General features: G+C 44.1%; 1 protein-coding gene across 1 annotated transcript; it reads left to right on the top strand.

The window, feature by feature from the left end:
• Window positions 1-2729: 2729 nt before the first annotated feature.
• Window positions 2730-4307, top strand: CCR75_008648 (uncharacterized protein; the record flags this gene model as incomplete). The annotated part of the gene is made up of 1 exon (XM_067966698.1): window positions 2730-4307. The coding sequence occupies one exon, from the start codon at window positions 2730-2732 to the stop codon at window positions 4305-4307; it is 1578 nt and encodes a 525-aa protein (XP_067816405.1).
• Between the last annotated feature and the right edge of the window lie 10958 nt (window positions 4308-15265).

The following is a 15265-nucleotide window of genomic DNA, read 5'->3' as shown; positions in this document are numbered from 1 at the left end:
GATGAGCTGCTGAGAACCCGTTCGTTCTCTGCAAAAATTACCGCTGACCGAATGTCGGTTACGTAATCGTCCTCTGTGACGAGTACGCAGATCTGCTTGATTTTCCCACAATGCAGATCTCTCAAGAACCGCTTAGGTTCTAGGGTTGGTAATTGAGTTATCTCCGAAGTTAACTTCGGAGGCGCATACAGATCAAGAGTAGAAGCGCCTACTCTCGATCCGTCATAAACCAAGACATTCAATGTCTCGGTTTCTTCCTGGGATTTATCCACAGGCTGCCGGAAGATTAATCCCTCGGGATTTAGAAGTCTAGTAACTTCTACATTTTGAGGGGATTTCTCCTCAAGTACGTGAGGACCTCTTCCCTCAACGTCTTGTGTGATTGCGCTATCACAGTCGGGTCCTCTACGGTCGACTCTCTACTCGACCTAGGATCATCGTGTTGTCCCTTTGGGGCAACCGATATACTCCCTGAATGTCGCCCGACACATTCATGTCTCAATCTACTCGACTTCTTCGAGTGGTGGACCTTCGGCGCTGCTTGTGCATTCGCACGACCGCCGGCAGCTGACTCCACAGGGTGATTAGTAATCACATTGTGATCTTGTCCAGTCGCACTAACGACCGTACCACAAGTGAGGCCATCGCACGCACTCGTAGTACGTCTACACGCTTGTGGACGCTTCAAGGCGTTCATCAGATGGCCATCTGATGAACAAGTGGCAGGTATCTTTACGAATCGATGCTGCCAGCTGATCCTTGGCTCGTATTTTTTGAGCCAAGGTAATCCTACGAGGACATCAAATTTTTCATCCAAATCCAGTACGATGAAATCATCATCGTACTGTAAATCTTTTTTAGCGTGTAGTGAAATTTTACTTCGCGTTTCATTACTGTTATCGATACGCCTGTCGCTAGACGCACCGTCATCCTCGTTGGAGGGATGTCGCGCTCGACATATTTAAACCTACGACCCTCTAGCGACTGGCGACGAATAAAGTTTTTCGACGCTCCACAGTCCACTAGGGCTCTTAGTGACAGATTATTTGTCACTTATAACTACAAGGTGATTAGGTTAACCTTATTACCAGGGGCAGTTACACACAATGTTTGTGTGTGTGAGGTGCAACTTTCCTCAAGGCCTGCAAATTATTTTGACGTCGCTGGATCAGTAGGGCGTTGCGCCCCTACTGACCCCGACCGTTTTTTAGCGGTCCACCTCGCTGTTGCGATTTCGTAACAACGTCGGACCCGCGACCGTTGCCCTTTTTGGCATACGGTTTAAAATTACGTTCAGTACCTTTCGGTGCTAGGCGTAGAGAACTACACTCATGAGCGTAGTGTCCTAATTATTGGCAGCGATGGCATTTCTGCAATCGCTTATTGCTCGAAAAGCGAGGTCTCTCGCTTTCGACGTAAGAGAGGTCCATGGGTTCTGGACCTCCTAATTCGTGTCGTCTTGGAGGACGATACGATGACGAACTAGCTTGAGCCTGTCTCAAGCTAAATTCCTCCTGTTCCGCAACGGATATTGCTTCTTCAAGCGTATCCAGTTCCAAGCGGAACAGGTGGGTCTTTACGGGACCATCCGTAAGACGCGTTTGCGTCATCCCAGGTACAGTGGTCTGTACCTGTTGTAACCTCAACAGTTCTGCCTGTTGAGAGCCTTGCTGATTTAGCAAGGCTACCTTCTCCTTCATCTCGTCAAGTTCATGTTGTATGGCATCTCTGTCCAAACTGGACAGCATGGTCAAGATGGTATCGTTTCCTACGGTCGAACTCATTCGTTCGACCGCACTCCTTTCTATGTCATTCAGAAAGGAGTAGCTTTCACGGGAAACGTGATGCGTATTCCCACTATCATCTAACATGTCCATGTTAGATGAAGGAAATGTGGTCCCTGGACGGACTACAAAGTGCTACCAGGTGTAACGGGGCACTACGACTTGTACTGCTTCAGTACAAGTCCACTTCGCACTGCTTCAGTTGCGAGTTGTGCCTACGTAGCAGAGGAAGACTTTTTTTTAAGACAACTACCTTAAAGAGGATTAAATGAAAACTGTATTAATATAATTAAGTTTCTCTTCTTTCTATCTGTTAACTCTAACTTCATTATAAACTATAAACTAGTACTAAACATGCAATCTTATCTTATCTTATCTTATCTGTCTCTCTCTTTTGTATACATCTACAGTTGATTAGTCTGCGGGATAAATAGATATAATGGCCTATACCTATTTATGGATAAGATTTCTGAATATTACTATTGAAATTAGTTTTCTCCAAATATTATCTACCTTTTAGATAATATATTTATTAACAACCTTTAAGTGTTAATTTCATGTAACGATACACCCAGTTACACTCGGAGTCTGAAAGTCTTCCGCTGACTTTAGGAGCGAGGTAGCTTCGCTACACCCGCTGTATGACCACATCAATCCAATGTCATTTAGTTTTTTTCGCCATTCGAATTGGAACGCAAGTTTTATTATTACAAGTTTTCAATGCCTTACGTCTTTTTTTTCTCAGAAGCCACAACAAACCTTAGTTTAACACAAATAATATTTATATTGCTAGTATAATTAAGTACGATTAATGATGGATTTCTAGTCGTAATGAAACCGGTTTCATACCCTTCAAAAAAAGGTCGGTAATAAACGACAACGAGTAATCATGGGATGATGCAAGCGAAGCCACCGTTCTTCAAACGCCAATTTCCCCCGACCACCATGAGCCTCCTGATCAGTAATATTAACAACTCCCCCCAGCTCGACAAAAACGAGCACCAAGGATGCGAGTATCTTGACATGGTGCTTACCATCTTTGTGATCGGTGCATCCGGTGACCTGGCCAAAAAGAAAACGTATCCGTCACTCTTTGCGCTCTATACAATGGGCTACCTTCCTAAACACGTAATCATCGTGGGCTATGCCCGCAGTGCCATAGGCGATTCTGACTTCCGCTCGCAGATAGCGCCTTGGATCAAGCCTAAGACGTCGGAGGACGAGGCCCGGAAGGAAGCCTTTCTCAACAAATGCATATATCGTAACGGTAACTACGACTCGGCAGAGGATGTGGACAAAGTCAGCAAGGAGATGGAGTCATTTGAAGAGGTTCACGGCTCGAACGAGGCCAATAGACTTTTTTACTTCGCTATTCCGCCCACAGTCTTCGTGCCAATCGGCACGAGTATCAAGAAGGCAGCGCTAACCACTCGTGGCTGGAATCGCCTCATTGTCGAGAAGCCCTTTGGTCACGACCTCAGCTCATTCGATAAGCTTTCACGAGACATGAGCGCGCTTTATTGCGAGGACGAAATTTACCGCATCGACCACTACCTTGGTAAGGAAATGGTGCAAAATTTGCTCGTGCTGCGTTTTGGAAATACGATCTTCGAGCCTATCTGGAACCGCAATTATATATCGAGCGTGACCATCACTTTTAAGGAAGACATCGGTACGCAGGGCCGCGGTGGCTACTTTGATTCGTTTGGTATTATTCGCGATGTCATGCAAAATCATCTGCTGCAGGTGCTCTCGCTTGTGGCCATGGAGGCTCCTGTTTACGCAGCAGGCAACGACTATTCTAACTACATTCGCGACGAAAAGGTCAAGGTGCTCAATTGTATTGAGCCTATTAAGCTTGAAAATACGGTGCTGGGCCAGTATATAGGCGACCAAACGCTCAACGAGCCCGGCTATCTTGAGGATCCGACGGTTCCGAACGATTCGTCCACGCCGACATTTGCCACAGCCATTATGTACGTAAACAATAAGCGCTGGGCTGGCGTTCCATTTATTATGAAGGCTGGTAAGGCTCTGAACGAGCGAAAGGGCGAGATTCGCGTTCAATTCCGCCCACCTCCTGGAGTTGAGCATATGTTTCCGGGGATTAAAATACCCGTGCAAGAGCTCGTGTTGCGCCTGCAGCCGGAAGAGGCCGTGTACTTAAAAATAAATGTGAAAAGCCCCGGTCTGCAGACACAGCCGATCTCGAGTGAGTTAGATCTGTCTTATGCCGAGCGTTATGAGGGTACCGAGGTGCCAGATGCCTATACGCGCTTGATTCTGGATGTGCTGCGTGGCAAGCAGGCGGCTTTTGTGCGCGATGACGAGTTGCACGCCGCTTGGAAGATCTTCACACCGCTTCTGAATGAGATTGAAAGCCGAAAGGTGCAACCGCTGCCTTATGCGTTTGGATCGCGTGGCCCTAAAGAAAGTGACGAGCTCGTAAATAGTGCTGGGTTTCACTACCACGATGGCGATTACCAATGGCAGCCTCGTGTGCGCACAAATAGTGCCCTATAGTTGTCTCTATTTCATCGAGACAGATCCGTACCTAAATGGGCAATTAATGGCTTCATACACCAATTCATAACGGTCCTGCTTTAACGAAACCTTTGTCAAAGCGTTGCACTGCGAAGGATTTGGAACTACGGCGAACTGGTGTGCCGCCCTATGCATCAGTTACAATTGCGGTATAAGCACAGCTTTGTCTCCAATTTTAGGGTAATTATTTAGAGCTGCAACTATTCCAAGCAGTTCGACAGTTCAGAAACTTTGGAGATACATTTTTATTGTCCAGGGAAATATAGTTGATACTTCATATGATTAAAAAGAAGCAAATATGTAACATTCGTGTTTTCTTGAAACGTGCGGCTGCAGATCGGGGTGCGTTACATAAAATTATTACCTGTAAGAGGAATAAATTCAGGAGAATAAAGATAACTATATTTTTTTCTTAATACTGCTAATATTACCATACCCAATAATGTTGTAGCGGCAATTTGACCGTCCTGTTCATTGGTTGATTTAAAGCTTTAAATATATTCCGCCAATCGCTGCTAGACGCGCGAATGGGCGGTGAGCAATCGCAATACATACTTAGATTAATTTGTTAATTCAGTTAAAAGAAGATAGATACAATACATAGGAGCTTAATTATATAAATACAGTTATATTTTTTTCTAAACTGAGCACCACTAAGTTTTGTCTTGTTGCCAAGCGATCGCTTAGCAGCTCAGAATCTCCTCTGCACGTCGTGTAGGTGAGAGGTTCGGAGGTACCTTGCCTCCACTGTTATCACTGTAGGTTAGCTTGGACTGGAGCGCCCCGCGACAAATTGCCCGTTACATAATCATTATTTACTATACGAGACATAATAAAACATATCTTGGTATATAATTTCTCAATATTATCCTATTAAACATGGTATATTGTAGCAGTTACATGGCAGTTCTATTAATAGGTCGACATAGACAATTGCATCAACCCCATCACTCGCTGCTAGACGCACAACATGGGCGGTGGGCAATGAGTAGGTGTTGATTACCATATTGAAGTCAGGACTATAAGAAGGTACTAGTGCGAGTCGAATGGGGCACCTTTCGCTTATACTGTTTCAGGAATAGGTAATGTACACTTATTTCCTTTCATAAAACATAATAAATTATAACTCTTTTAAAAAATAATATTATATTTATGTAACGGGACAACCCGATACAATTTCGGTTAACGGCGGAAATGAATCATATCCGACGCAGCCGTCTACGCTTCCAGCATCACTACTTGTCCACCCCACAATTAAGTTGATATTTAATAATAATCACTAAGAATATTTGACACCCTTGCAAACGCACAGAAACTTAATATGTTGTTTCTGTCCTCCAAGAGAGGGACGCTGCAAAATTTCGAGTGTGCTCAACGCAGGGCCGGCTCAAATAGTCCTCACTCGTTGGAATTTGGGGCGCGTCAAAACTTCTTGACTCATTTTTTGTAGCGAAAGAGGGAAATTTGCGCAGGAAAAGGGACGATGACATGTGACGTCATTTTATGATCTAGAAGCTTTAATTTTTGATAATATACTACACGTCGTGCCTTTTAAGCAGCATCTTGTCCAAGCTTGCGGCATCAAAGTTGGCACCGATGGTGATAGAAAATATACTCTTTTCTTTATGTTTCCTTTTCATTGGCGCACTTCCATGAACGTCACCTTTTGTGGCAACAATTGGCAAGCCTTTAGCAAACACATAATTTAGCGCTACGACATCTACGGCGGTCAGTTTAATTTCGCAGTACACTTTTTTCAAACTTTTACTTCGTCATTAGTTCTAACGCTTTCTAATCAACTATTAAATTGCAAAGCGCTACTGCGTAAGCTCGCTGCTCCGCCAGCGACAATCTTGCCGCGATAATCGCCATTTAGGAGCTTGTAAGCCGGCGCCCCGGTGGAGACTGGGCATTGGGTGTAGGCGGGCAAGTCGTAATGCGGCCACGCTCTACTTAGACACACACCCTAGCACAGCGAGGAAGCGGCATAACCTCCTTCTCTTGCGTGCAGTAAGGTAGTTGTGGCGGGCACTTTAGTGACCTCACCCAACACACTAAGTACTTTGATTAAGAGTCGTCTCGGGAGCGGTAATCCTGCTCCTCGTGCGCACATATCAAGTATGAAGTAGTTTTCAGACTGATTTCTATTTAATCGTATTAAATATAAATACCTCTTTTTACCAATTAAAATGTCATCTCTATAGATAACAATTAATATGTATTGCGAGCGTATCTTTTTAGATACCTCGCGTAACGGATGACGCTGGGCGTCATCTTTCCTAATGTGAATGCACCCATGTGCATCACATACACAAGGGTTGGTCACAAATGTGCACCACACCCGAGTGCTGGGTCTAATTACTATTATTGAGTAATTGACCATCCCCTTGAGTACACCAAGTGTACTTAACGGGGACTGTGTAACATTAGGGCAACTTTAGCCCGTTACATTGGGCGTCCAAAAACCTCGATGTCCACACAAAGTAATCTTATTCGAGTACAATCGTAACCAAGTGATTCTGTACGATATCGCTTTGACTTCCAAATATGTATACTGGCACTCACCGATCCAAGGGCATTATAATCCGTACTTGGAACCTGTCAAATAGGGCATAGGGACTGCCTTTGCGCAAAGCATGAGTGCATTGCTTTAAAGTGTCAAGGACAAAGAATGTATCAAATGTGTGTATGTTCGCAAAGGTGTAAAATAATTAATCTGATTAATTATTATACAATATAAACTTAACTGTAGGCTTTTAACCGAAACGGGGTGTCGTTGACTTTTCCTTATTTAATGGTTATTCGCGTGTCAGCCATTAGATAACATTCTCGCGGTCTAAATTTATATAAAGGTGATTAAGGAAGGTATTTTTCATTTATGACCTTTTTAAAGTTCAGTTTCCCTTCCGATACAAAGCGTTCCGTGCCTTCCTAAGGCTTGTACTGCGATCTATACAAGTAATAATCTTTAAGAAGTTGCCACTTGGTTCTACAAACCACTGATCCATCCTAGAGGTGCTTGATGCAAGGCCAAAGACATTATTCACTTTGTGTTCACTCGTATTGGACAGCTCCACAACCACTTAGCGATATAGATGTCAACTGGATACATTCCTGTGCCTGATCAGGAGCCTGGGGTTTGCCCTCTTTCTTGAGTGTAAAGACATTTAAGAGCCAATTAAGATAACAATTCCTTTTTTGGATCAGAGACATGGAAATTGTAACGGGGCACCTTTTGCTAGTACTGGCAATAGTACTAGTCAACCTACACTAATTACAGCGAAGGCGGCTGCCTCTATTACTTCACGTACACGTCGTGCAGAGAAAAGTTCAAAGTCGCTAAGAAGTCTTAGCTACTAACGTTTAATTCTAAGGCTTTATAATAGTGAAAAGTAAAACTGTATTAATAAATTAGGTTCTCTCATAACGATCTTTCTATCTACTGTCTTCAATTTATTATGCAGTGCGCCTCCCTGCGCGACACCTAAAAATCGTGTCTTGTGACGATTGGTGGGATTAATTTTAAACTTTAATTAACCAATCAACAAAACTAATGTCTTATTGCGTCAATACTACCAAATTTAGTAATATTGGAGCTATTAAGTCCAAATTTATAAGAAATAATAATTTTGTACTTCTTTGTTTATTTCCACCCATAGGATATAATAGTTATTATTCCTCTTAGAGAAAATAATATTTATGTAACGGAACACCCCGTCACATCACCCCCCTCCTTAAACAACAGTAGTGACGTTGAGCGACAGATGTCGAAACACGCGATCGATAAACAACTTAGCTGTACCTTCTGCATCAATGGAATCCGGCACGGCCGCTAAGTGAGCCATTTTGCTCAATCGGTCAACAAAGACCACTTTACCGGAGTTACCGGCTGAATCTTTTGGTAGACCGAAAAAAAATCCATACTAATGGACTCCCAGCAACCTATGGGGACGGGAAGACTCGCCAGTGGTACAGCAGCATGCGCCGAGGGTTTAACCCGTTGGCAAGTTTCGCATGCGCGAACATATGTGCTGACCCATTTATAAAATTTTGGGCCACCTATAACTCTGGCTTATAGAGCCGTAGGTCTTTTATCTACCGAGATGACCACCAAGGACAGTATCGTGTGCCTCATAGAGGATTCGGTACTTCAAATCATCATCATGAGGAACAATGACACGGAAAGGGTCCGCGATGTCTGTGCAATAAAGCAACAGATTGTTATCGATAGAAAATCGATGTAACCTTGCACGCAAACGTGCCGGCAATTTAATACCTGAATCCGAGCTCTTTTAAGCTCGTAGCAGAGCTACACACTGTTCATCCTTGGCGTAAGCCGAACGGATTAATTCAGGAATAGGCGACATTATAGTCGTTAAATAAGAAAGCTCATAATCCGGCCTGCGTGATACCGCATCGGCCAAAGCATTCTGCTTGCCGGACTTATACTTCACCTCGAAGTTGTATTCCGCGAAAAAGAATAGCCATCGGGCCATTCTCTGTGAAAGATGGAGCGACTTAGTCGCTGTGCGAAATGACGCGTGATCTGTATATATCACAAACGGCTTAGAGCCGAGCAGATGAACTCTGAATTCGACGAGAGCATACTTCATAGCAAGTCACTCTTTGTCATGAACTGTGTGTCTAGACTCGAACGCAATAACACGTTTATGCCCATCAACATCTCTTTGTAACAGAGCACTGCCAATGGCAAAATCTGATGCGTCACAGACGACACTGAAAGGCCAATTTGGGTTTGGCAGTGCCAAAATCGAGGCATTCATAAGACTATCCTTAACTGCTCGAAAAACATTATTTTCGGTGCTAGTACAGCACCATTCTGTATCCTTTTCAAGGAGATAAGATAATGGCCTAGCCATATCAGCGTAATTTTCGCTATATTTGTTTAAATAATTGGCGAGACCCAACCACTTACGCAAATCCTTTTGGTTTTAAGGAACCGGCCAATCTACTATGGCTTTTATCTTAGCGGGATCCGCTCTAAGGCCTCGCTTTCCAATGAAACGTCCTAAAAAGGGAATTTCGTCTGCGCCAAAAATGTATTTAAATGCATTGGCAAACAATTCATTTGTGCGCATACACTCGAGCACTGCTCGCAAATGATCTAAATGGTTGTCCATATCCGACCGACCCAGCTCCGCACGACTATGGACAGAAATTTCATCGAAATTAGTATGTGCATAATCTCGATGAGGGCGAAACAGTTGCGTCATTAGACGATTAAATGTTGCCGGGGCGTTGGAAAGCCCTCGTGGCATAACCAGCCTTTCCCATAACATGCCGCTTGGGGTGCTAACCGCTGTAAGCGGGATATCACTAGCTCGCATGAGCAATTGGTAGTAACCATCGACTAAGTCCAATACGCTGTACATTGTACATCCCATCATGTTGTTCTGAAGAAAATCCTTTCTAGGAATGGGGGTTTGTGCTGGTATGGTGACAGCATTAGGCTTATTATAAGCATGTACAATGCGCCATTTACCATTTGGCTTTTTGGCACAGAATGTCGGTGTCGAATGAGGAGATTTGCTCTCTCGTACCATTCCAGCCTCGTGCTTAGCACGGAAGAAATCGTCAATGACGTTACACTGCTCCCTTGGTAAAGGCCATTGTCTTGTGACACAGTATTTGGTTCCCGGAACTAAGTCAATTTCATGACGTACACCTCTATCCGGAGGTAAAACAGATGGTTGATTGTTACATACCACATCTTGGAATTCCTTAATCAAGGAATAAAAGGGATCCCTTGGATCTTTAAGGATCGATGACCCATTTCGCGCACTAAGTGCAGCTTTTGTGTCATCCAGGACAGCTTCGTCTAGAAGTGACGATGAGTTTAACTCAATTGTTGGTTGAATGGCCACCATTTCAGATACGACGCCAGCCTTTGAGGCTCGGCTGCACTCATCCATAGACATTTTGTCTAGCTCTAAGAGCATGTAACGAAGGATTGCCGCAAGGCTAACCCCCCCTCAATCTTACCGGTTACACCATTTACAAGCATATGTAATTGCTCACTCGTATCACTTTGTGAGGGTATACACGCTTCGTGTCCATCCTGTCTTGGAGTGGAGACAATACGCCTCTAAGAGGCCGGGACATTCACGTCCCCGGGTTTTCCAGCCTGTATTGGTGCTATACAGGACATTGTGTCTAATTTAACATCCGACAAGGAGTTGGCAACTCAACTTCCTTATCCAGCGAACGTTTACGTGTCGCTTCACGTGCATTAGGAGGGTTTGACCTAAACCGCTCTGTCGAATCGTAAATAGTGTCACTATTGATGCTCAGTATGGTGCCACCTCGGCCGACCACAGTACATTTTCCTCACTATTATTAGTGTATTATGTTTGCTGGTACTGAAGCAGTACAAGCGAAAGGCGCCCCGTTACATACAGGAAGCGAAAGTTGCATGCGCATAAGATTGCAAAAAGCAGCTTACTTAGCTTCGAAAAGTGAGGTGCTCTATATCGATCGTATGCGCCTACTCTTTCCCGATTGAATGTATAACACTAATTGGTATAACTGGTATCTATAATACTTTGTTGCGATTAGATGACGGCTAATGCGAATTATTTAAATGACGTTTTGTTTAAATTGAAGAATTCTTCGCCCGCCCGCCCAGCTGCAGACCAGCGAGGCACCATGATGTATCATATATTTTTCGTTAACCAATGACATACAGATAATTAAGTAATAACAGCATTATTAATTTGGTGAAAGATGCATTTTGTAATTTGGACATATGTTGATTTTCGGTAAATGAGTCTTCTCGTATTGCACAACTTTTCAGGCTACCGCTGTAATGGGGTACACATCGGTTGGAGAACCGTTGTTGTGGTGGATTTACTTTATGGGTAAAATACCCTTTTATATAATTTCAAAATAGTTAGTTACTTAAATCCCATTTATTATGGGTAACAACTGTGGCCGCCGCCAGATATAAATCTGGCGGCCAAAATCTATTTTTATTTAGCTAGGTTAAGGTGTTTAGATTTAAATAATTAAATAAAGTCCAGTTCCCTTTTGATCTTAAAGCGTTAAGTGCTTTTTCTAAGGCTTGCGCATTGATGTGTAAGAGAAAGAAGCCTTTCTAAGGAATATCCTCTTGGGCACTAGTTGCCACTTGATTCTACGAACCCCTGAATCCCTTGGACTAGGATTCATTAAACTTTAATACCTTGTACGACTCCCTGAGTTGTTAAACCCATTAGTTCAATAGAACTAAGTGACTCTCGGAGTCTGAAAGTCTTCCTCTGATTTATGGAGCGAGGTAGCTCCGCTACACCTGGTTACACTCGTAGTCAATCTACGCGCCTGAGTCTTTACAAGACTAAACCCTCACGAAAATGGAAGAGGTTCCAGAATTGTCAGAAGCGCAACGCGCCGCTTATGAAATGCTCAAGCCATATTTGGGCTTGAGCACGTGGAATTTTTTATCTCTCAGGGACCAGAGGTCCTACATGCAAGGCTTGAAGCCTTCATGCGGTACAAACCTCCCTGATCGGTCAGGTACAGGACCACTTAGCGGCATCTATGCCAACTCGGTACATCTCTTTTGACTCAGAGCCGAGGGCTCGCCCTCTAACTGTAAATGTGAAGACATTTGAGGGATTAGCGGGAGAAAATCTGCCTTTTTGGATTAAGCAGATGGAAATGTCCATTGATTCCGCCTTGTTTTTAACAGAACGACAAAGGTTGCTATGGCCATTTTCTAAACTTGGAGGTAGAGCCATGGAATGGGCACTATCGTGCAGCACGTCCATAAAGGACGCTTTTCCCTCATGGGATACGCTGAAACAGCAAATGACCTCACGTAAACGACGTAAATCGTAGCATGCCTGCGCCTCCTACAAGGCAGCTCAGTCATATAATTGCGTTGCTTTAATGGTGCACTACACGAAATGGCCGATATGCTTGGCAGTTATTACTGCCCACATTTGTCAGTACATGGTATAATAAAATCACAGTAGACAATAGGAATAGGTCGTTAACCTTGAATAAAAAGCATTTGATTTTCCATTTGTCAGCATTCCGTTTTGTCGGTACACCGTATCAGCGATGAAAACCTGGACGAAGCGGACCACTGCTTCTCGATTCAGCAGGAATTCACACGCTGACTCATTTTTGTTTGCGCCCAGTGCAAGCTGCTTATATATCATTTCCTCTTAAGTGAGAGCGAGGATGCACTCAGTGGTATTAACGTTGTCGATTTTGAATATATTAGCATGGTTTTATCAAAGTCAGAATTAGCCTCATTGCTGTTGCTGAGTTTGTCTTCTTCAATGTGGATTAAAACAACATGAGTATTATTTGTATTGATTGTTGAGTCAATGTGCGATGAGCAAGAGCCAGATCGGACTTTGCTCGAGTGAGTCCCTCCCCCATTGAACATAAGTTACACTCTAATAAGGTTGGCATGCGTGGATGACGTAAGCGTTAACGAAAAACGGTGATTGTTTTGTTGATGCATGTACCGAGTTGTTGACGGTAAACTCTGACATCAAGAACTCGTTAAATTGTAGACAAGTGGACATTTTCGCGAAGTAAATACACCATTTGTACGTTTCGCCTAATCATCCTTTTCACGATGGTCAGGTGTTGACATATTCAAACGTGTTCCAAGTGAATGATACACGGATGACGAAAAAGCAGCCGTAGACCGGGGATATCGACCCAAAATCAGTTCACGGGGTAACCCATGAAGTCAAAATATCGTGCCAATAAAGCACTAGCCCAGCCTTCGGCTGTGATCAACTCCTGGACTGCAACAAGATGTACCATTTTACTGAAACGATCAACAAACACAAGAATACCAGTATTCCTGTGAGCGTCTTCTAAAATCTATTCATGAAGTCCATAGATACGGACCCGCCTGGACAGGCAGAGATTGTAACGGAACACGAGATGAAGCACTAGACTTCACCCGATGACAAACCTCGCAGGCGCATACGTACTTGCGCAGGAACTTATACTGACGATAGAAATCGCGGCTTATGGGATGTACGTCTTCTTGCGTCCACGATACCCACTTATTGGTGCATCATGGCATTCGTGTGCGTGATGCGCAAGCGCAAATCAGTATGGGTAGAATCGGTACAATGTCGACAATTCTTTTAGGGATTGTTGTAATGGATTTCTAAGGTGATCGATAAAGCCTTTAATTCTTTTAGGGATTGTTGTGATGGATTTCATAGGTGATCGATAAACCTTTTAAGATCTATCTTCTTTATGATCGCTTTTAACGTCGTCAAAACCATGGATTTTGCGGCCTAGTCATAAGAGCAGTCAAAGTCACTCCATCTTCTTGCTGCTTTAGTAGCGTAATTTCTTACGCGCTAACTAATTTACTTATAGACTGAGCATACGATAGCTGCGCTATGCACTACACCCAAGTAAATTTACAGCATGCGACACTGCCATCACACACCCAATCTAAAACGAGGCACCCTTTGCTGGTACTGATAACAGTACTAGTCAACCTACACTGATTACAGTGAAGGGGGGGGGATAGGTTGCTCCGTACATGACATGCAGAGGAAGAGTACAGGTAGCTAAATAGTCTTAGCTACCAAAGGTTAGTTCCGAGGCTTTTATAATAGAGAGAAAATTAAGCTGTATTAATATATTAAGCTCCTACGTAACGATCTTCTATTTACTACTGACTTTATTATATTAATAGCAAACTATGTATGCGCCTCCTTGCAAACCGCACAATCGTGTCTGGTGACGACTGGCGGGGGTGATTTAACTTAAATTAACCAATCATTAGAACAAATGTGTAGGCGGGCGCGTGAGCCTGACCAGGGCTTGTTCCCAAAGTCCCTGCACCAAGTGCTCTGCCGCCTCCCGATGACGTTCGGAGAGGTGGGGAAAATGAGCCCAATCAATATTTAGGCTCATCCTCACGTCCACACGCAGAGATGCGAATAGCGGGAACGATTTCAAGTGCAACCACGTGTAGGCGGGCACGTCGTAATGCGGCCACGCTCTACTTATACACACACCCTAGAACAGCGAGGAAGCCGTTTAACCAGCTTCTTTTGCGTGCAGTGAGGTAGTTGCGGTGGGCGCGTCAGCGACCTCACCCAACGCACTAAGTATTCTGGTTCAGTGTCGTCACGGGAGCGTTAATCCGGCTCCTCGTGCGCACTTACCAAGTAGGGAGAATTTTTTAGACTGATTTATATTTAATCGTATTAAATATAAATACTTATGTTTACCAATCAAAATGTCATCTCTATAGATAACACTCAATATGTATTGCGAGCGTATCTTTCTAGATACCTCGCGTAACGGATGACGCTAGCCGTCATCACGGATGACGCTGGGCGTCATCCCTCCTAATGTGAATGCATCCATGTGCATCACATACACAAGGATTGGCCACAAATGTGCACCACACCCGAGTTCTGGATCTAATTACTATTATTTAGTAATTGACCCCCCCTTAAGTACACCAAGTGTACTTAACGGGGACTGTGTAACATTAGGGCAACTTTAGCCCGTTACACCATCCCCCCCTTTAAGAACGAATTTACATTCTTAAATTCGTCAAGGAGGAGAGAGGAACTGTGAGCAGCTTTACGCGCCGCCAGTTCACTCGATCACTCTAGCGCACGTGTTTCCATACACGGCGCCCAAGATGCCACCTAAAAGGGGCTACGTTGGTGGGTCGTCTGCCAAGACGCCCACTCAACCTCGCACTAAGCGAACGCGCCGCGTTACTTCGCCGGCCGCGTCTAATGCCTTAGTCGGAACGCCGACAGCCACTGCTGCTGTCGCGTTAACAGGGCTAAAGGATCCATCCCACTTTAATTGTGAGGATGTTGATCCGTCGCTCATTGTCGACTACAATGCGTCGACACCGTTGCCGTCACCTCATAGCACTGGTGCGGACAACGAACTCATGAGGA

The sequence above is a fragment of the Bremia lactucae genome, linkage group LG3, assembly GCF_004359215.1.
Source record: "Bremia lactucae strain SF5 linkage group LG3, whole genome shotgun sequence".
In the NCBI taxonomy this organism is placed as follows: Eukaryota; Oomycota; class Peronosporomycetes; order Peronosporales; family Peronosporaceae; genus Bremia; species Bremia lactucae.
This window is presented reverse-complemented; position numbering and strand designations above follow the sequence as displayed.